This window comes from Medicago truncatula, chromosome 2 (genome assembly GCF_003473485.1).
Source record: "Medicago truncatula cultivar Jemalong A17 chromosome 2, MtrunA17r5.0-ANR, whole genome shotgun sequence".
NCBI classification, from domain to species: Eukaryota; Viridiplantae; Streptophyta; class Magnoliopsida; order Fabales; family Fabaceae; genus Medicago; species Medicago truncatula.
This window is the reverse complement of record NC_053043.1, coordinates 1,021,749-1,042,763: the sequence shown is the minus strand read 5'-3', so window position 1 is coordinate 1,042,763 and position 21,015 is coordinate 1,021,749. Positions and strand designations below refer to the sequence as shown.

General features: G+C 36.4%; 4 protein-coding genes across 4 annotated transcripts; 3 read left to right on the top strand and 1 right to left on the bottom strand.

Moving 5' to 3' along the window:
• Positions 1–492: 492 nt before the first annotated feature.
• LOC11423578 (putative pentatricopeptide repeat-containing protein At5g37570) lies at positions 493–5,487 on the top strand. The gene is made up of 3 exons (XM_024776721.2): positions 493–2,173; positions 2,291–3,411; positions 4,831–5,487. Exons 1-2 carry the CDS (start codon positions 1,150–1,152, stop codon positions 2,941–2,943), a joined length of 1,677 nt encoding a protein of 558 aa, XP_024632489.1. The 5' UTR covers positions 493–1,149; the 3' UTR covers positions 2,944–3,411; positions 4,831–5,487.
• On the bottom strand, positions 3,572–5,186 carry LOC112419288 (cytochrome b561 and DOMON domain-containing protein At4g17280). The gene is made up of 2 exons (XM_024776722.2): positions 4,793–5,186; positions 3,572–4,370 (listed from the first exon to the last, which is right to left on the bottom strand). The coding sequence occupies exons 1-2, from the start codon at positions 5,147–5,149 to the stop codon at positions 3,795–3,797; spliced, it is 933 nt and encodes a 310-aa protein (XP_024632490.1). The 5' UTR covers positions 5,150–5,186; the 3' UTR covers positions 3,572–3,794.
• Positions 5,488–8,307: 2,820 nt separating the features above from the next.
• Positions 8,308–10,274, top strand: LOC11425125 (putative FBD-associated F-box protein At3g50710). Its single transcript, XM_024776295.2, has 4 exons — positions 8,308–8,508; positions 8,789–8,926; positions 9,011–9,285; positions 9,871–10,274. Exons 1-3 carry the CDS (start codon positions 8,413–8,415, stop codon positions 9,278–9,280), a joined length of 504 nt encoding a protein of 167 aa, XP_024632063.1. The 5' UTR covers positions 8,308–8,412; the 3' UTR covers positions 9,281–9,285; positions 9,871–10,274.
• A 3,306-nt stretch (positions 10,275–13,580) lies between these two features.
• Positions 13,581–16,333, top strand: LOC11424209 (F-box/FBD/LRR-repeat protein At1g16930). Its single transcript, XM_024776274.2, has 4 exons — positions 13,581–14,280; positions 14,365–14,493; positions 14,580–14,854; positions 16,102–16,333. The coding sequence occupies exons 1-3, from the start codon at positions 13,618–13,620 to the stop codon at positions 14,613–14,615; spliced, it is 828 nt and encodes a 275-aa protein (XP_024632042.1). The 5' UTR covers positions 13,581–13,617; the 3' UTR covers positions 14,616–14,854; positions 16,102–16,333.
• Positions 16,334–21,015: the final 4,682 nt, after the last annotated feature.

Below are 21,015 nucleotides of genomic sequence, written 5' to 3'. Positions count from 1 at the left end.
CGATTCTCCAAGCTTCTTTGACCCTGTTCGATTTATGGTTTTCATCCCTTGCTTGAAATCTTGAAACCAATTCTCTAATTGGTTTTAATTTTCATATCGAATCGATTCAAAAAGAAGAACAAAAAGATTGAAAATTCAAGAAGGATTGAATTGGATTGGATTGGATTTTGAGGCTAGGTTATTGCATCTTGTTTTCTGTTATCTTTTCAATCTATGGGTTTCTGAATTTTTCCATGATTATTTATTTCTCAGTGATCGTTTCTTCTTTCCATGAATCACATTTTTTTTTCTCTTTTTTCTTTTCCTTTTCTATTTCTTTCCTTTTCTTTCTCCACGATTCTTTCTTCTTTTCATGAATCATGTTTCTTTTTTCATTTTCCTTTTCTATTATTTTTTTTTTTAAAAATTATGATTTTTTTTTTATTTTTCAATTTCTTTTTTCATTTTTTTAATTTAGTAAATGATTATGTGGCTTTTAAAAAAAAAATTTAAAAATACACATGTGGCATGCCAAATCAGCGTTGACTAGGTCAAAATGACCAAAGTTGCAATGGGGCTAAATCTTAGAGGGGTTAAATTATAATTTTGGTATTTAGGGGCCAAAATTGCAAGTTTTTAAAAGTTAGGGGGGAAAAGTACACTTTAGCATGTTTTTAAGTGTTTTAGTGACGGGAGATTTTAATCCAAATCTCTAACTTGAAAGGGGGCAAACTGGTTTAGGGTTTGTATAACTCGAAGTAAACGTTGCATAATGATGTTTATCGACGTCGACGGTCTTCTCTCTTCTGAGAGAGTTCCTCCGTTGGTGCTTGTCTCATATTCCATCTCCTTGTAGAGTAGCATTGCTGCCTTTACTTCTTTGGACGGCCATGAGACACACATTTTTTTATGGCTTTTATGCCTTATAATATTCTGCATTTCTGAGGCTTTAACTAAGTTTTTATTTTTTTCTTTTTCACTTTTTCGTTTTGCAGTTGCTTATTCAGAGGGTATCTGAGTCTCTCAGAACTCAGAAGTTTACATGTCTTGCAAATAAAACTGTACAATTTAAATCATCAATGATTAGTTGTGTTTTCTTCTAAACTACACTCATGACTTGGCTTGTGCAGTTTTTTGTTTTTTAATTCAACTTAGAGTGTTGAACTCAAAATGAGTATCACCACTTCAACATTCTCTATTCTTCCTTTAAACCAATTCCTCAACAATGCCAAAAACATTTCTCATCTTAAACAAATCCATGCACTTTTTCTCAAACACCTCCCTCAAAACGCACCTCATCACTTTTTTAATCGTCTGCTATTTCGGGTTCTCCACTTCAGTGCTGAAAAATCCAATCTTTACTATGCCCACAAACTGTTTGATACAATGCCAAACTGCTCCAATTGCTTCATTTGGACTTCTCTCATTCGCGCATTCCTTTCCCATCACACTCATTTTTGCCATTGCATTTCCACCTTCGCTAGAATGCACCAAAAAGGGATTTTGCCGTCTGGTTTCACATTCTCTTTGGTTCTCAATGCTTGTGGGCGTGTCCCTGCTGGGTTCGAAGGGAAACAAGTTCATGCAAGGTTGGTTCAGTCGGGGTTTCTTGGAAACAAGATTGTGCAAACTGCTTTACTGGACATGTATGCAAAATGTGGCCATGTATGTGATGCACGTGACGTGTTTGATGGAATTGTTGACAGAGATGTTGTTGCATGGACAGCTATGATTTGTGGGTATGCCAAGGCGGGGAGAATGGTTGATGCAAGGTTTCTGTTTGATAACATGGGGGAAAGGAATTCTTTTACTTGGACTACTATGGTTGCTGGGTATGCAAACTATGGAGACATGAAAGCTGCCATGGAATTGTATGATGTCATGAATGGCAAGGACGAGGTCACGTGGGTTGCAATGATAGCTGGGTATGGGAAGTTGGGGAATGTGAGTGAAGCCAGAAGGATATTTGATGAAATAACAGTGCCATGGAATCCATCAACTTGTGCGGCATTGCTGGCTTGTTATGCCCAAAATGGACATGCTAGGGAAGCTATAGAGATGTATGAGAAAATGAGACGAGCAAAGATTAAAGTCACTGATGTGGCAATGGTGGGTGCCATATCAGCTTGTGCTCAACTTAGGGACATTAGAATGTCTAACTCGCTAACATACAATATCGAGGAGGGTTTTTGTGGTAAGTCCTTTCTTATTATTTCTTTCTTTTTCTTTGGTGGTCTATTATTATGTTCGTTTTAGGTAATATGTTTGGCACTAACCTTTGTCCTTTTGTTTGATTGTTCTTTTATCTCAGAAAAGACACATATTGTTTCCAATGCACTGATCCACATGCAATCAAAGTGTGGAAATATAGACTTGGCATGGAGGGAGTTCAATATAATGAGAAACAGAGATTTGTATACTTACAGTGCAATGATTGCAGCTTTTGCTGAGCACGGGAAATCACAAGATGCTATAGATCTTTTCTTGAAGATGCAGCAGGAAGGTTTAAAGCCAAACCAAGTTACATTTGTTGGGGTCCTCAATGCATGTAGCACTTCAGGTCTAATTGAGGAAGGTTGTAGGTTTTTTCAGATTATGACTGAGATGTATGGTATTGAGCCCTTACCCGAGCATTATACTTGCATGGTTGATCTTCTTGGTAGGGCCGGGCAATTGGAAAAAGCATACAGTCTCATAAAGGAGAATTCAACTAGTGCTGATGCAACAACTTGGGGTTCTTTATTAGCAGCTTGCCGGGTTTATGGCAATGTGGAATTGGGTGAGATTGCTGCCAGACATCTCTTTGAGATTGACCCTACAGATTCTGGAAATTATGTTCTTCTAGCAAACACTTATGCATCAAATGATAAATGGGAGTGTGCAGAAGAAGTTAAGAAGTTGATGAGTAAAAAGGGAATGAAAAAACCTTCGGGGTATAGCTGGATTCAAAGAGAGACCAAATGACAGTATCAAGAAGAAGCACGTTGCTTGATAGTTTCAGCCAGTTAGACATCTTCGTTTATGTTTTCCTGATTACCTTCTGTCACGATGAGCATTGCACATCATTTGTCGTTGCTTGTATGTTCAATTCAGTAATTCTAACATGAGCTTTTGAATTACGAGCTTTATTTTCTGGATCATCATACATGAAACCATTAAGAAAGGCTGCCATACAAGTATTCTGCTGTGCAGAACTGATATACTGAGGATGGGAATTTTCTCACTAGGAGAGTCTCTCTGAGTGTTGAACCTTTGCAGAATTGCACGTGGAAGGCTGTATGTATGCTTTGAACATGGCTTTGGAGGTCCTTGGTATCAGTTTCCCATCCCACGTAAATAATGGCCATTGTAATAATAAGATATGTCATTGGCATGGTCATTTCCTTCCCATCAGTAATGTGGCCCTGGCTGGAGTTATGATTGATCCGCAAGGTACTTTATTTAGACACCTTTGTTCTTAACTAGAGAATATTATTTTTGGTATTCTAGAATGGAGCTTGATCCTTTACTTTTTCCAGCATTTTGCAGCAAATTTTTCAGGTGTTACAATAATGATATTTGAAACTTCAAGGAATGTAGGAAGAGTAAAACATAACTAAACAATAAATACATACAAATATGAAGAAATAGAAAGTGATACAATGTATAGTACACACACAAAAAGCACACCCCTAAAAGTCAAAACTAAGACTCTTAAGAAGAAGCTGGAGTACCCAAAATATACAAAGGGGTCTAAAAGTAAAAGACACAAAATAACAGAAAAAATCCAATGTAATCTTTCTACACATCATTCCTATACTTACTATGGCTATGGCTTAAAGGGTAGAAGAACCATGGCCATTTGCTCCATTAACACCATCTGAAGTCTTGTTATCTGCTTTCTTCCTCTTCATGCATACCATCCACGTGTAAGCTTCCAAAAGGACAGCAATGCCCCCCAAAGCACCAATAATACCAATGTAAGCATGCTTCCAGTTCTTGTAACGATCCCCTACAAAATCTCCCAACGCTTCAAACCCTTTGAAAACGTTTACAATGCTAATGCTTATGGTAACATACCCTACAACGTGGTGGTAGATATTCCAGTAAAATCTCAACTTATGGTCTTTGTTTGGCCTCAAAAATAGAGCAAACACTTGAAGAGTTGCCAAGGTTACAAGAACAATAGCAAGTGCTCTATGAGTGTCGTATGTAATACCCTCTGAATCACTACCGAGTTTGAGACCAGTACCAAAACCAGATAATCCAACTATGTAGGCAGAGACTTGACAAGTTATGTGAAGATAGAACCAAGCAGGGTCTGCAGATTTGAACACCTTCAAATACCTTGCTATTACTGCTCCCGTTGGCATCAAGATTCCCCAACTAATAGCATTTAGTACTCCATGTGTCTGAAAATTAAGAATTACAATAATTTAAATTCAAAGACCAATCAAACAAGAATCTGAAGCCAGATATGTAAGTGTTGTGTTAGTGTTGGTCGGACTACACTAACACGTGTTGGATGTTGAAAACACCTCAAATTTAAAGTATTGGTGTCACGTAGATACCAAACAAGATTATGCATTCATATGGAGTTGAAAATTAAGTTTAGATAAGTAAGATTTTAAATAAAGTTCTAGGGCTACGATATGGTCCTCTGCAGTTACATTATGACCACAATGGAAGCTGCGTAATAATACTCTTAAGAATTTTTATTCATATGTATGATTTTTAACGTAGATTTGATTAAAAGTCAAATATTTCTAATGATCAAGCAGTTATGAGTAAAAATTCTTATTTTAGTGCATATCAATTAAATGTATGAACTTACATTTCTTCTTCTTTGACGCGAACCAATCCCACTTGCAGCTTGGGAGGTACCAGAAACAAGATCCAAGACTTCCTTAGAGTTTTGGTGAGAAGATTCATGGCTATGTTCTTGAGGAGTAGAATCAGAAGAGAGAACTCCATCTTGCCATACATGAACCAAAGAGGTTGTTCCATTTGGAAGGGTCAAAGTAGCAAAAATAGTAACCTTGTTATTCTGATATGTGGCAGACAACCCAGAAACAGGATAACTAATGGTTCCTTCTTGCAACCGTGTGCTTGTGTCTACAATGTTTGAAGTATAGGCTTTTGGGCTTCCACTGGCTTGTGGAATAGCCACCAAAGCTTGTGCTCCGATCATGGCCGGGTCAAGATTGCTGCTTGGATTGATGGCCCAAGCAACCCACCTATTTGTTGCAGTTATTCCAGTATGTATGTATGCTATGTCTAATTTGCCACTTGTTTCATCGTATGACCAGTGGAGGTACGAGGTTAACTGTGGAAGATCACGACATGTTGTGTAGATTCTTCAATCGGTTGCTTTTGGCCAAATTAATGGGCTTTTGAGAACAAACTCAAAGGGATCTTTTATTGTTTATTTCTTTCTTGTTGTGATGTAAATACAATATGAGAGGGACAGAGGAGGGAGATTTGTTTATTTATTTAAAGAGTTGGTGGGGTTTGGTTGTTGATGTGGAATGACTGAGGGCGGAAGAATATCATACAATTTTTGAATTATTAGCAAATAAACCCTTGATTAATAAAATTTTAAGATAAAATAGTACCATTAATCATAAAATAAAATTAATTTGAACGTGTCATAACCACTGGTTGTTTGATAAGTTTTACTACGTTAGTCTACTAAAAGCATATAAAGTTTTCAGTAGTTTTTTATATAAGAATGAATTTGACAATAACAATTTTAAATTTTAGTGATTGAATTTGATAAATGTTTGAAAACTAATGTACTGCTATTTTTGGTTAATAGTAAAACCGTTTTCGAATGTGAGCAATATACTGTTTAAAGTATGAAAGTGAGATTTAAGTTTAAGAAACTGAAATATTACCATTCCCGCAAATAGTTTGAATTCCTACCCTCCCCCAATCGAAAACGTTATTTTGTCTTCTTTTAATCAATCAATGTTTCTAATAATTGATTTGACAACTTAGACATCATTTTAACGTTTATGATTTTGATGTGGGGATTGTTGAGTAAAGAGGATCAGAACTTTCTCGGCAGGTTTAACAAAAACGTCAGGCAGTAGGTGAATATGCATGAGGCGGCTCAATAATCTTTTTTCTTTTTGACAAATATAATCCATAAGTCTTTTTTATTTTGTTATATAGAAAGATGAAATGCGTTCCGTGAGCTTCGCGAAACTCAGTTTGTAGAGATATTGCATAATTTATGCAAGGGTCAGGGTTCGAACCTCAGACACTCTACTTCTACACATTTAATTGTGTGAGCTCTGGCCACTAGGCTACTATACCAAAGAAAAAAAGATGAAATGGTAAAATCATTATAGACTCACATAAAAATGTAGATATTGGATCCAACCTCGGATATGGTGGCATCTGGTTAACAATTTATCATTTTTTATCGTTTTCATCTCCAAAACATCAAACTTCTTTATCTTATTCATTTAACATATGATCTTCATCTCTTTACATGATGGTAGGCCTTGGTTGTTGCGTTTGGATATACTCCTCATGGTGGTTGACTGCGGCTGGCTTAGTCGGAGGTGTGGTGGTGCAGTTCCGTCCAAAGTGCCCGTAACAACCGCAACTGGTGCAAATTAGGTGGAGACCCTCGTACTGGACTTTGTACCAATGTCCGTTTACCCAAATCTTTCCTACGACCGGCATAGTCAGATCAATCTCAACACAAACTCTTGCGAATTTACCTCGTTCAATTTTCAGTGTGTTTCTATCAACCTTAATGGGGCGACCAAGAGCAGAAGCCATAGCTAAGAGAAAGCTCTCATCATAGTAAACTAGGTTCAACCCTGGATATCTCACCCAAACGATTGTTTTGTCCACCTTAGCATTTGGAGATGCAAATTATGGCGTCCAGTGTGTGACTGCGAGACAATGGTCGAATATTAACCAAGGGCCTCCGGTGATGACCTTTTCTTTGTCTGCAGCTTCATCGAATTTCACCATATAGAATCCGTTATCATTGTCCATGATTTCAAAACCTCCTTGGGTTCTCCAAGTTTTTTGTAATCGTTCCCTCATAGCGTGGTAGCCGAGGTTTTTCCCTAGCAGCTTGACGACAAATTGCATCCTTCCATGTCGTACATAGTTGTTGAAAGATTGATTGTTCGAGATGAACCTTGGGTAGAAGACGATTTCCATTCTCATGTTCGATACGGACAAGCTTTTGTTCGATCATGTCCTCTTTTTCTCGGATTAGGGTTTCTTGGGAGGGGCCTAGGAGTTTGTCGCGGAAAGAGATCTTTGGGGTTGGAGGCTATTGTGGATCAGGCGGTTTTTTGGTGGCGGCTTGAAGGTTGTGATCACTTTGAGTAGAGAAAACTAATTCTTCCATTGCACTCGGTTCCTATCGTACTTAAATTTTTAATTTTGCCGGATGAAGCTCATGAACGACGACGATGTGAGAACCAGATTTTATTAAAATTAAGTAAGTATTAAATTTAGAAGTTTTCAATTTTATAAAAACCAAAAACATATTTAACCCTTTATTATAAATGTTATAGATTTTTTTTTTATTAGGTCGTTATACAATCGTACCAGTGATCAATTAGTCTATCCGATGATCTAATTAGCTAAGGTCTTGACCGGTCTAAGTTTAAATGTATTTTTATATATAAATACAATATATACACAAACTAAGAGCCAAAACCTCATTCACGGCTTACCCAAAATTTGAGAGCCAAAAGCTCATTTACAACTTACCCGCCGTAATTGTTTGAAGAAGAAGGAGAAATGGCGCAAAGGAGAAGTTCAAAAGCAGCGGCGACCGCCGATAAGATCAGCGGTTTACCGGAGGATGTTCTTTGCCACATTCTCTCACTTTTCACCACCAAAGAAGCTGTTGCAACAAGCATTCTTTCAAAGAGATTGAGTCATCTCTGGCGCTATCTTAACAATATCGATTTCACCGACATCGAAGTTTATAGCAGTGAATCTAATTCAAGATTTAACGATTCTGTTTACTCTGTTTTGGTCTCTCGAGACACCGCTGCCGCCACCGGCTCTCACTTCATCAACAGTTTCTCCCTCGACATTGAATATGGTAACCCTCATTTTGCATATCATCTTAGTTATCCGAATTTCGTCAAATGGGTCAACCTTGTTGTTCAACGCAGACTCAAACATCTTCTTCTCCATCTTCATGTGGGATTACTCGGACCTTGATGATGGCATCGTACCCATATTGCCTATTGCCATCTTCACCTGCAAAACCCTTGTTAGTCTCGATCTCCGTCACTTCTCTGTTAAGGGTTTTTCTTTTTCTTCCATTGGATTTGGATTTCCATCACTCAAAATATAAAATTGTATGATATATACTTGACTTGTGATGAGGATGACTCTCTTACCATTGAACTGTTCAAAAGCTTAAGCTTTCCCAATTTGATCAGAGCAGATATCACTCAATCTATGTGTCGCTATTTTCCGCTGAAAGCACTTTCCACTTCTAACTTTCTGTGCTTAGATACATTCTTGTTGTACACACAAGCCCGCGATGTCTACCAGGTCCGTTTTATTATGAATACAATGCATGTTACCTCAATCTATGTAGCACAGACAACCGACACAAGTTGTCGGTATTAGACACCAGACACCAATCATTTGATTACATTCAATAATTTAACTTTTCTCATGCTTTTATTGGCATCAACATGTCAGGGTGGGTGTCAGTGTCAGTGTTTCGTTTGTAGTCCTGAATTGAATACAATACACTAATGTAACAATGTGATTTATTTTCTTTTGGAAATTTCGCCCTAATTTGTTAGTGTCTTTCCATGTAATATAGGTCAGTCAGCCTCAGTCCCCATATGAAAATATTCCTATCTTTCATAATTTGACATACTTGGAGCTCCACAACAGTTGGCATTTGATATTACAAGTTCTTCACCACTGCCCTAAGCTTCAAAATCTCAAAATTTACGAGGTTTGTTAAGTTTAAGAATCATATTTGGTTTATCATTTCTTAACAAATGCTTATGTTTTGTTTTATTCTGTGTTCAATATATAGGAGTCATATGCGGCAATGGGAATTGAAGATAATCAAGAAAATTGGGTGGACCCAGAATTTGTTCCACAATGCTTTTTATCACACCTTAGAACTTACACTATTCTAAACAATGCAGGTCCACAAAGTCAACTTATGTTAGGGAAATATATTTTGAAGAATGCAAACTCTTTACAAACCATGACAATCTCAAGTGAAAGTGAAAAAAGAAAATTGTCTGAATGTCCGAAAGCCTCTGCAACATGTCAACTTTTAGTTAATGGTATCATATAGACTATGTAAGTAGTAGCTTCTCTATTCTGCCTGTTACTTCTTTAGATAGCATATGATGTTTTGAGTGGCCCAGCAACTCTTTGGTTGACATAGTTTGTTGTCCCACATGTTACTCAAATCTTTTAAACTTTGTGGAGTGGTTTCTCTGGTTTCTACTTCCCTCTTCATTTTTCTGTGTCTGTTAGCTTCAGATGTGTCTAATTTACAACAACTAGCATGTTTTACTTTTCTAGTAACAAGGACTCGATAGTTTATGGCATTACATAATGGCTAATGCTAATATCTGCAGTGTTCTCACCCTCAATGATCAATGGTCATTTACTTTTGTCTGATATATATATGTAGAATGTTATCAGGGTTCCATCTAAGGTGCACCGAGAGCAAAAACGGTCCACCTATATATATTTGTGTTCCAAGTAACATCACTATGTTTTTACTTTAATCGCCGAACAATTGTAAAGTTAGAGAAACAAGTATTATATTGTGTTTGTGTTGGATGTCTAGTTTACATGGGAAATTTACCATCAAAATTATTGAATTTCTGCAATTCAATTAACATCTAACATTATTTTTTTTTATTTTGCATGCAGATCCGGGCCTTTGGAAACAGTATAGTCTTTCTTGGTGAAAGATAAGCTCTTGAGGATTTTGCAATGAAGCATGGTTTTATGGATGATTTTAGATATTTTTATTAAAATCTTGTCAAATGGAATAGGATTTGCCTCTGCACTCGTGTCAAATTTTGACATGCTTAATTTCATGAGTGACACACTTTGTTTTCACCAATATAGCTTTTACCATACATAACTTTTTAGGATCATAAGCAGCAAGAGTGAATAATGCAGTATCAGTATCTCTTATTACCAATCGATGTACTTTCTTTTAATAGTCCAACTAGAGAAAGCATTGCTTTAGAACTTGCTCCAATTTGCACTTTACAATCATTTATCATAGATAATCTAAATATTTCTGCTGTAACAGTTTTTCTTGCTTCCATAGTCATTCCTGGTTCAAGTACTTCAAATATGTTGTGAAATGCTCCAGCTGCCATGATCAAAATCTTGTTATAGATAGATAGTTTGAAAATACCCGTCAAAACATGTTCCTGGATTCTCGAATCTTTTAGATTTTAAAAGTTTACCAGAAATGGAATAGCCCCTACTTCTGCTATTGATTCTTCTATTGTCCATTCCGGTTGTTGCGAGTAAGCCGAATCTCGTATGCCCATTGTTGTTGGATATTAATTGAACCAGTTCCCAATTTTCCAACAAGAAATAGCATTCTCATTCTTGTGCCTCTTGGTGGCACTGTTTGTTGTTAGTGGTTGCCTCATTCACTGCAACATTACTTTCCTAGTTGGCAAACAAGGATCTTTAATGCATAATTTGGTGTGAATTAGTCTTTGTTTACTTTCAGGACAAGTGTGGTCACCAGAGTCTATACACTCTGCAATTGAAATTCTATAAGTGTGCCCTGATGATACAATCAGGGTTCCCCCATATAAAGTCTAGTGCAACCCAAGTGGTAATAAGGTAATTACTCATGATCACACACACAACAATCATCATATCCATCATTAAGTTATAATTAGAGGCTTCTTATCATTAATTAGTTCTTTTTGGCTTCAATGGCTTGTTGCTTACGTGGTTCATCTCAAGCTGTGTCGGAAGGTAACCTTCAATTGAGTGCTTATTTATTAATAAAAAAAAAAAAAAATTAAATATCACGTGTTTGCAGGGTGGAATGGCAGAGTTGCGGTATATCAACTAGGTTAGTTAGAAATTAGAATAGTATGTGTAGGTCAAGCCTCAATTTTGTCAGAGGGATGTCCTAGAAGCAGAAAATTTTGATGCGTAATGGGACACATTGGTTCTCTGCCAAATGTTAACAATGAGTTGAGAGATAATCAACAAATATCATTTTTGAAAGAGAAATGTCTAGGTAGTAACACTCTGAAGTAATCATTCCCAACCATATTTTCTCTACCGAGGCAGAAGAATTCTACAGTTGCAGAACATGGATTCTTTGTAAATAGGATCCGGAGGTGGCAGTGGCAGCAGGCCAACAAATTTTATCAACAGGAAATCGAATTAGTACATGAGGTGGAAGCAATTCTGCAAATTTGAATTCTGAACTAGTACATTTCAGGTCAGCGGCAAGTAAACTTGGATTCTAATATTTCACTTGCCTTGAATCTTATTTGGAAAAGCGAAGCTCCATAAAAATGTGTTTGATTGGAGACTATTGCATGATAGAGCACTTACAAGAGAAGCTTTGAACCTGCAGTGCTATATGGTGTGGATATATTTTCACATAAAACACACGAACAAGTGGCTGATGCGTTGAAAGAAACCCGCGGACTAACAAACCTTTCACTGTCGACCACATGCGTCAAGAGTTTGTCCCTGGCATGACCCACCTCTGCAATGTTACTGCATAGCCACCTACCTTAATCCATCTGATAAGTTCCTTTAACCTCAACACCTTGACAAATAGTAACATTTCAAGTAAAACCGAGCAATCAACTAATCATTGAAGCGAGATTGATGATAGACTCCAAGTTCCTTTAACCCTAACACCTTGACTACAAGGAAACATTTTGCTAGTTCTCATGCGCATGCATTGTTCAAGTTTGAAATTAAATAAGTCTTCAATATTTATTGATTTTACAGAATTAAATAATATTTTTACAAATTGGTACTGTATTTTTCACGGGGTTAAGGCTTGACGCACAAACTAAGCATAAATGGAATAATTTTCAGGGGTGATATTGTAGAAATTATGAAAGATGAAATGAGTTTTGTTAACACGTGCCTTAAAGGTATTGGCTATGAAATCCATTAATAGAAACTTTGTCTTAAAAATACAATTATTTTATCGACCTCATTAATAGATTTTTTTTAAATGAAGACCTTAATTGCTTCAACAATATCATCGACCTCATTAACTTTATCACTCTAAATCCTATCATTACGAAATCTCTAAGTCACCCAAATCATCGCGTGTAAAATTAACCAAAGTCCTTCCTTGAATATCTTTGATTTCGCGTCCGCACCCCAACATTCCAAGTGAAGGAATAAACTACGAGGAGTAATAAAATTCAACCCAAGACACCACAGGAAATGGGATAATCCCTACTTCTGCTATTGATTATTCTATTGTCCATTGAATCTCATATGCAAATTGTCTTTGGATTTGAATTGAACCAGCTTCCAATTTTCCAACCAGTAATAGTATTCTCATTCTTGTGCCTCACTCACTCTACAGTTATTGTTAGTGAACAAGGCTCTTAGTGCATACACTGTGAATTAGTTTGCCAACTTTTAGAACAAGTGTAGTCATCAGAGTCCAGTGGCGGAGCCCTTCATGGGCTGGGGTGGGCCACGGCCCACCCAGAAAAATTAAAAAATCAATTATTATAGGTCTATTTTGCGAGATTTTATACAATTTTGTGTCGGTTTTATGATTTGGTTGATCCAAATTCCTGCAAAGTGGTGTAGTGGCCCACCCGAAAATTTAAATAATTCAATTATAGGTCTATTTTGAGAGATTTTATACAATTTTATGTCGGTTTTAGGTTTCGGTTGATTCAAATTCCCGCAAATTGGTGTAGTAGCCCATCCGAAAAATTTAAATAATTCAATTATAGGTCTAATTTGCGAGACTTTAAACAATTTTTCAATAGTTAATTTTAGTGGCCCACCCTGACATTTTTTTCTGACTCCGCCACTGTCAGAGTCTGTCCACTCTGCAGTTGAAATTCTATCATAAGTGTGTCTTGATTATACAATCATAGGAATCAAGATCCCTCATTAGTCTAGCAAAATTCAAGTGGTAGATAATCTATTTTTGCTAAGACGTTGGACCATTCCTTTTGATTTAATATTGTGTGAAGTTGTTCTTATTTAATTATTATTTTTAAATAGGCTAAACTGCACTTTTAGATCCTTAAGTTTTAAAATGTTGTGATTTTGGTCCCTATTAAAAAAATTACAATTTTGGCCCATTTCGTTCGAAAATCACAACTTTTTGAAAAGATAAAGGGACAAAAATCATATTTCTCTTATGTTAGAGGGTCAAAATAGCATATTTCCATAAATATGAAGCCAATTTTTTCATAGGGGTCAAAATCACAACTTTTTTAAAATTGATTTTAATGGTGCTTTACCCCCTGAAATATATATCATTTTTTGTGTTTTACCTCTGTAAAATATCAAAAAAAATATTTTACGAGGAAACAAAAAATGATTTATATTAAGGTAAAACACCATTAACCCTTTATTATATTGAGAGGCTCAAAAGCCTCGTCTCGTTTACGCTTCACCGCCAAAGGAGAAATGCAGCGACAGAAACGGAGACGGAGAAGTTCAAAAGCATCATTGGCAGTGGCGGATAAGATCAGCAGGTTACCGGACGATGTTCTTCACTACATCCTCTCTCTTGTATCCACCAAAGAAGCAGTTGCTACAAGCATTCTTTCAAAGAGATGGAATAATCTTTGGCTCTCTCTTCCCAATATCGATTTCAACAACATCAAAATCGATAGCATTGAATCTAATTCAAAATTTATCGATTCTGTTTACTCTGTTTTGGTCTCTCCAGACACTGCTATCGGCGGTTCTCATTTCATCAACCGTTTCTGCCTCGACGTTCAATTCCGTAACGGTAACCCTCTTTATGGGTACGATAACCCTCATCTTTTGTATAAGCGCAGTTGTCACAATGTTGTCAAATGGGTCAACCTTGTTGTTCAACGCAGACTAAAGTATCTTCGTCTCAATCTCCGTTTGGGTTATGATCTCCATCTCGACGTGGATGATTATGATAATAGCTACTTACCAAAATTGCCTATTACCATCTTCACCTGCCGAACCCTTGTTAGTCTTGACCTCCATCACTTCTCTGTCAAGGGTGTGTGTTACCGTTTTCTGCTGAAAGCACTTTCTACTTCTAACTCTCTGCGCTTAGATACATTCAAGTTGTACCGCAGCATCTACCAGGTCCGTTTTATCATGAATACAATGCATGTGATTTATTTTCTTTTTCTTTCGGAAATATTACCCTAATTTGTGACTGTCTTTCAGCCTCAGCCCCCATATGATGATATTCCTATCTTTCAAAATTTGATCTACTTGGAGCTCTGCAATAGGTGGCGTTTGGTAGTACAAGTTCTCCACCACTGCCCTAAGCTTCAAAATCTCAAACTTTACACGGTTTGTTGAGTTTAAGAATCATACTCTGTTATCTTTTCTTAACAAAAAAGCTTTATGTTTTGTTTTATTTTGTGTACAATAAACAGGGGTCATATGCGGCAAAGGGAAATGAAGATGATTAAGAAAATTGGGTGGACCCAGAATTTGTTCCACAATGCCTTTTATCACACCTTAGAACTTGCACTCTTCGGTTCTCATTAATCCGACCAAGTAAACGAATGATAGCAAAGTATATTTTGAAGAATGCAAATTTTTTACAATGCATGACAATCTCGAGTGAATGTGAAAAAAGCATATTGTCCCAATTCCCAAAAGCCTCTGCAACATGTCAACTTTTAGTTAATGCTAACATATAGACTATGTAAGTAGTAGTTTCTCTATTATGCCTCTTATTTATTATAGATCAACTCTTATCCATTTTCTGGGCACTTGTATGCTAAATTCAGATTTAATGCATAACCGCAGGGAAGGAGGCACACACGAAGAATAAATTAGTAGTTGTTTTCTAAAAGAAATTCATGTCTTTCTTTTGAATCCATATAATGTTTTGATAGCCCTATGAAGGACTTAGATCTAAATGATCTTTTTGAAGATTTAGTTTTGTTGTCATAGGTTACCAGGTAGTTATCCTGCACAAGAAAACTCAATTATTATAAAAGGTAGTTTAGTAGTCAGGAAAAGGTGCTTAAAATTTACAGCCCGGCAAAATTTTGTAATTAGATGGCTTGTGATTTGCGAGATGCTTACGATTGGGGTGTTAAGAACCAATGTGTTAGATTAAGGGCTGTGACTGTGATCTGGGCCACAAAATCAAGGTTTGTGATGTTTCTGTGATCGCAGCATGACCATTATTGAGGTCGCAGAAACCGCATTTGACCGCAATTCTACGCAATAGAAAGGATTGCGAGACAACTATGACAACAGTTTAAAACCTTGTTAGGAACCTATGATTAGGCCTTCAACTTTTTAGCACTTTTGAAGAAAGTAAAAAGGACAAAAAGTGCTTAGTGAGGGTTAATAGACGTTTCTTCAAGAGGAGTAGGGGTTGGAAACTCTTCCATCCTTATCTTACTATACTTTTTTCATTATTTTTTTATAAAAAAAATGTAGCTTGTATTCTAGCACCTTTTTAGCACTCTGTTTTGATCTCTTGTCAAGCAAAGTTCATAACTTGGCACATGTTTGGCTCTAACAAATTCTTAATGGTGTTAAAAACGTGGCTGCATGTTAATTTTCAGCTGATTGACCTGCAAATGCTTGTTTTCTTCCAATGCTTTTGCCCCAAAGATTGAAACAAATCTTAAAAGTTGGTGTCTCACTTACTTTCTCTGTCCTTTCCATGCAGTTTATCTGGCATAATAGACCATTCTTTCCTTTCTCTTGTTTGCTTGGATATAGTTGGAACTGACAAAAAGATTTGTTTGACGATTCAAATTCTTTTGTTCACTTGATAAATTCATTGAGTTCTAATTATCTTTAAAAGCATTAGTTGTTGCACCAGATGATTCAGATTCTTTTGCTCGCTTGATAAATTCATTGAGTTCTCTGATCACTTGACTTGCTTTAGTTAATATCTTAATACTTGTTTTATGCCTTTCTTCTGTGCAGCTTTAGCTGGTGGTGATTTCAACAGAGAAATATTTTGTTTTTCTCAATGATATTACATTTCAATGATGTGAAGATGTTGCCCAATGAAGGATTCACAAGCCATGCAAGGAATAAACATCTTAATGGTGCTTCAAACGTTTAGAGTAATGATATTTGTACAACAATTTGATGATGTAAGACCCGGATATTTTATCTTACCCACATAAAATAATTTATGTCTGAGAAGTATTTAAGTGATAGCATCTATTTATAATTTTTTTTTCGATATTTAGTCCAGTTAAAATTAAAATTTAACGGATGCCCTATTTTAGTTTAACGTATTTTGGAAACAGATAGGAATAATAATTTTCTTTCAAAAAAAAAAATTGTGGGCAATAAATAAGTGGTAGGGTTAAGATAATTAATTTTATTAGACAAGGAGAAGATGGCACCTAGGTAACCAAGAGAATATATATGTATAAGCTCTGTTATAGATTTTTAAGGCAATGACTATGATATGCAATGACTATGTTGCCTATTATTTAGGAAGAGATATTGACTTGTTTGCACCACGTACTAGTTTCTTGATGTACGATGTACATGCATATGGCTGATTTCCATTTAGTATTGTCATTATCTAATAATAATAGGAAATTAAAATGGGGAAATTCACCAATTTGAGTTTGAAAATACAATGAAAATACTATGATGAAACTATACTGCAGTAACTAAGTAAAATTGGGGGTAAACTAGCAAATTACTTAAAAGATAGAAAAACATAGAAAGCCCAATAGACTGAAGATGAAGCTCAGGCCCAAGAATGAGAATGTTGATTCTCCTCTTCAAAAACTACAAACGTGTTTCTGAACGAAAAACAGCTTATGTCAAACGCACTTTTCCAAAATCAACTTTTTCCAAAATCTGAATCAAAGGAACTTATTCACAACGCGCTTCTGCAGGGAAGAACATAAGCAAAGCTCGATGCTGCAACGTGCCTATGCAAAGCGATTCTGCAAAAGTGATTTTGCAAACCAAGGCTGCAAACGCGATTCTATAAACCATATCAGTTTCGTTCAACAACAATAATGGAAAAACGAAATTCCAATTCACACAAACACATCGGAAACGTCGATTCTTAGAGACTGATAATCAAAACCAATTGGAAGAAAAATCGCTTTTGGCTGTTGTATGATGAGTCGTTGAAATTGAAGAACAAAATGATGCAATCCTATTTCTTGATCTGTCAGAGTTCTGAATTGAGATTTCGAAACAATACATCCTCGCTCTCAAGAGCTTCTTCAATGACGTCGCAGTGTTGAACCGAACCAAGCAGAATCGAAGAACTTGAAAACGAAGAACAGCGAACATGAACCAAATCTTCTGCCGGGATCAAAATCGAAGATAAATTCGTCATGTAACTGAAAAATCTGAATCTTGCTGTTGTCGGCAAAAGCGATTGGTTCCTGTTTTCCGGTGAAACAGCAAACGCCGTAAACAGGTCCAAAGCATGTGATAACAGTATCGATGATGAGATGCTTCGATTGCTTGAATGCTGCTTCAGAAACATGGAAATCAGATTCGCGATTGTTCGAATTCGTTGATTTGGCAGAAACGATCAACTCCGAATCAAAAATCGGTGTTTTCTGGTTTTCTTCCGAAGCGTCAAATGCAGAGTTGCGACTTCTGCAACATGAATCAACGAGAAAACAAGGAACTTCACCGATATTGATGGTGAATCCATCAAGGACTGGTGCGATCCATGGTGAAGGAGGAGGAGGAGTAGAAACTGAATCGTCGAAACTGCCGAAAACGATCGAAACTTGCGAAGCAAAAGAACAAGAATTTTCTGATGCGGAAGCTTCAAGATCTTCTTCATCACCATCGGAATCATCTTCTTCATCAAAAACTGGATCAAAATGGCTATTTCCATAGCGATCTGATACCATGTTATGAATCAAAGGATTCCATGGTTCTAGATCAAATGCAATGGAAAGATAGATTGTGTAATTCTCTCTTGGAGTCGTTACCAAGAAACAATTGTATAAAAGATATGGAATAGTACATAGGTGTGGCTTATTTATAGTGATTTGGAGTAACTAACTCCGTAACTAACTTTCTACTATAGTTACCACTAAGTAACTCTAGTTTATTCTCACTATATATAGCAACTTCCATTCCTAGTTGACATAGAGTCCCACTTTCCACATTCTAGTTCCACTTTTTGGAGAAGGAGTTAATAGAGGGATTATTATTTATAACAACTCTCCATTATTCATTCACCGTTTCCACGATCAGTAACATGAAAAATTTGAGAGAAACTTAGAGGGATACTTGAAGGAGAAAGAAAGGATATTTTCAACCTTAAAGACTAGCAATTGAGAATTTTTTTTTCTGCCCCAATCACCAAAAAAATTGATATGTCTATCCATAGTTAAATATTATTGCAGACCTTTTTTGAACATTCTTTGTGTTCTGCAAATGGAAAGGCGAGCACGATTTTTTTTAAAGTTTTTTTCCTGTTCTCCATATGAAATAACGAGCAAGCCATTTTTTCTTTAGCTTTTTTGTTTTGTTTTGTTTTGTGTTCTATTTTTGATATGGCAATGGCAGCAGGCCAATAAATTTTCTCAACAGAAAACTGAACTAGTACATGAGCTGAAAGTAATTATGGAAATAGTTAATCTGGTCTAATGAAAAAGGACTTCAGACTTGGACTTTGGACAGATCGAATGGCTTTGGTGGGAAATCCTACTATAAACTGTATCGGCTAAGAAAACTTGGTCTAAAATATTTCACTTGCTTTAAATCTTATTCGAAAAAGTGAAGCTCCCTCAAAAATATGTGTTTCGTGGGACACTATTGCAGGATAGACCACCCACAAAACAAGAGAAGCTTTGAATAAAAGAGGTGTCTTCAACGATCTCCACGATCTCTCATGTGTCTCTTGATTTGAAATTTTAGAATATGTGAACCACCTGTTGTTTTCTTGTTTGAAGAGCCAAAAATATGAGAGAATTATTAGGTGGGGAAATGACGTGGGAGTTCAACACTTAATTATTTTTGGAGGGTAAATTTTATGGTGCACAAGTGAGATAAGTTCCGCATTATGTTCAAACTTATTTATGAAGAATGCGGGAATTTTACAAACCATGAAAGTATGGAGCCGAAGACAATGGAAAGGAGAAATAGAAAGAAAACTGTCCTCATGCTTGAAGGCCTCTGCAACATGTCAAGTAGTAGCTTCTCTATTCTGATTGTCGTTTAATTAGCTTCAACCATGCAACTTGCTGGTTTGAACTATCTTTGTCTTGTTGCACAAGTTCATGAAAAATGATCTTTAAATGATTTAGTTAGTACCGGTATGCTAAATTCATATTTGATGCATAACCACAATGTAGAAGGCCTGTTCATTGATGAAACTAAGTAGTTGTTTTCTCAAAGAGATCTGTGTTTGTCTTTTGATAGGTATATAATGTGTTGATTGTCTCACTGAAAACGACTTAGATCTAAATGATCTGTTTGAAGATTTGGTTTTGTTGTCATAGGTTACTAGGCAGTTAAGCTGGGCAAGGAATAATAAGTTATTATAAAGGGTGGTTTAGTAGGTAGGAAAAGGTGTGTAAATCTACTGCTTCATAAAATGCAGCACTAACATGATTTGTGATTTGAGAGAAGCTTGCAGAACTGAATTTCAAAGGTCGGTGACCGCGAACTATGCCACAACATCAAGGTCTGTTATGTCTCCGTTACGCCAACATGTCCGTTATTGAGGCGAGACCATTTGCATTTGATTGCGATTCTCTGCGATATCAAAGATTGTGACGAAATCGTGACCGTTATCGCAATGACAATTAAAACCTTGTTAAGAACTAATGACTCGAGTCTTTCAACTCTTAAGCACTTTCAAATCAGATAAAAAAGGGAAGAGATCGATTAAGGTTAATAGAAGCTTCTTCAAGAGGAGAATGGCTATTTTTAAAGCGCCTTCATTTTTATGTCGATTCTGGTGCATATTTGGCTCTAATATTTTTTCGATTGTATTAAAAATGTGACAGCATGTTAATTTTTATACCAAGTCTGGCACATATTTGGCTCTGATTTTTGCTTCCGGAGTTTTGATTGAAGAAAGAATTGAATAAACGGTTAGGGAATTGCATGCTCTCTATGTGCTGTAAATGTAATGTTTAGTTTCTACTTTCTACCTAATTTTGTAGGTAAAGATTTGAAATATAACTTGGTATATTCCTGATTGCTTATTTGTCAAGTGGTCTATGTCCTATGTGTGCTCAACTGCCCATAGTACTCCTTCCTAATGAAAACTGATTCCATCACTTATATAGTTACTTCCTATAATACCCTTCCATAATGTCCTATTTCCCAAGCAAATCAATCCCCTTTGTTTTCCCTCCCAATCACTTCACCTACCTTCTTTACTTTCTACCACGTCAGCATTACTCTTCAGTCTTCACCCTCCTCAAGAAAAGAAACCGTTCTTGCAAATTATTTGAAGAACAAGAAATGGTGCGACGGAGAATTTCAAGATCAGCATCAGCGGTGGATAGAATCAGCAATTTACCAGACGGGATTCTGATTCACATTCTCTCTTTTCTCACAACCAAAGAATCAGTTGCAACAAGCATTCTATCAAAGAGATGGATTCACCTATGGCATCATGTTCCCAATCTAATTTTCCCCGAAATCAATTTAAATGACATTCAATCCATTTACACTTTCAACAAGTTTGTGTTTTCCGTGTTTTAATCGCTTGAGAAGCCGCCAATTTCATCAACACTTTCCACCTACACATTGATTACAGTAACTCTAATCTTGCTCATCATCTCAGCTTTCCCAATGTCACTAAATGGATCAACCTTGTTGTTCAACGCAAACTCAACCATCTTCATCTTCATCTCGATACTGATAATAATTTTCTTC

What these genes read in the sequence shown, in the direction of transcription:
- LOC112419288 (XM_024776722.2), bottom strand. Translation starts at nt 5,149, where the DNA reads ATGATCGGAGCACAAGCTTTGGTGGCTATTCCACAAGCCAGTGGAAGC. An exon ending in CGCGTCAAAGAAGAAGAAAT is followed by an intron (nt 4,371 to 4,792) that starts GTAAGTTCATAC and finishes CTTAATTTTCAG; the next exon opens with ACACATGGAGTACTAAATGC.
- LOC11424209 (XM_024776274.2), top strand. Translation starts at nt 13,618, where the DNA reads ATGCAGCGACAGAAACGGAGACGGAGAAGTTCAAAAGCATCATTGGCA. An exon ending in TGTACCGCAGCATCTACCAG is followed by an intron (nt 14,281 to 14,364) that starts GTCCGTTTTATC and finishes ACTGTCTTTCAG; the next exon opens with CCTCAGCCCCCATATGATGA. An exon ending in AAAATCTCAAACTTTACACG is followed by an intron (nt 14,494 to 14,579) that starts GTTTGTTGAGTT and finishes TACAATAAACAG; the next exon opens with GGGTCATATGCGGCAAAGGG.
- LOC11425125 (XM_024776295.2), top strand. Translation starts at nt 8,413, where the DNA reads ATGTGTCGCTATTTTCCGCTGAAAGCACTTTCCACTTCTAACTTTCTG. An exon ending in AAGCCCGCGATGTCTACCAG is followed by an intron (nt 8,509 to 8,788) that starts GTCCGTTTTATT and finishes CATGTAATATAG; the next exon opens with GTCAGTCAGCCTCAGTCCCC. An exon ending in AAAATCTCAAAATTTACGAG is followed by an intron (nt 8,927 to 9,010) that starts GTTTGTTAAGTT and finishes TTCAATATATAG; the next exon opens with GAGTCATATGCGGCAATGGG.
- LOC11423578 (XM_024776721.2), top strand. Translation starts at nt 1,150, where the DNA reads ATGAGTATCACCACTTCAACATTCTCTATTCTTCCTTTAAACCAATTC. An exon ending in TATCGAGGAGGGTTTTTGTG is followed by an intron (nt 2,174 to 2,290) that starts GTAAGTCCTTTC and finishes CTTTTATCTCAG; the next exon opens with AAAAGACACATATTGTTTCC.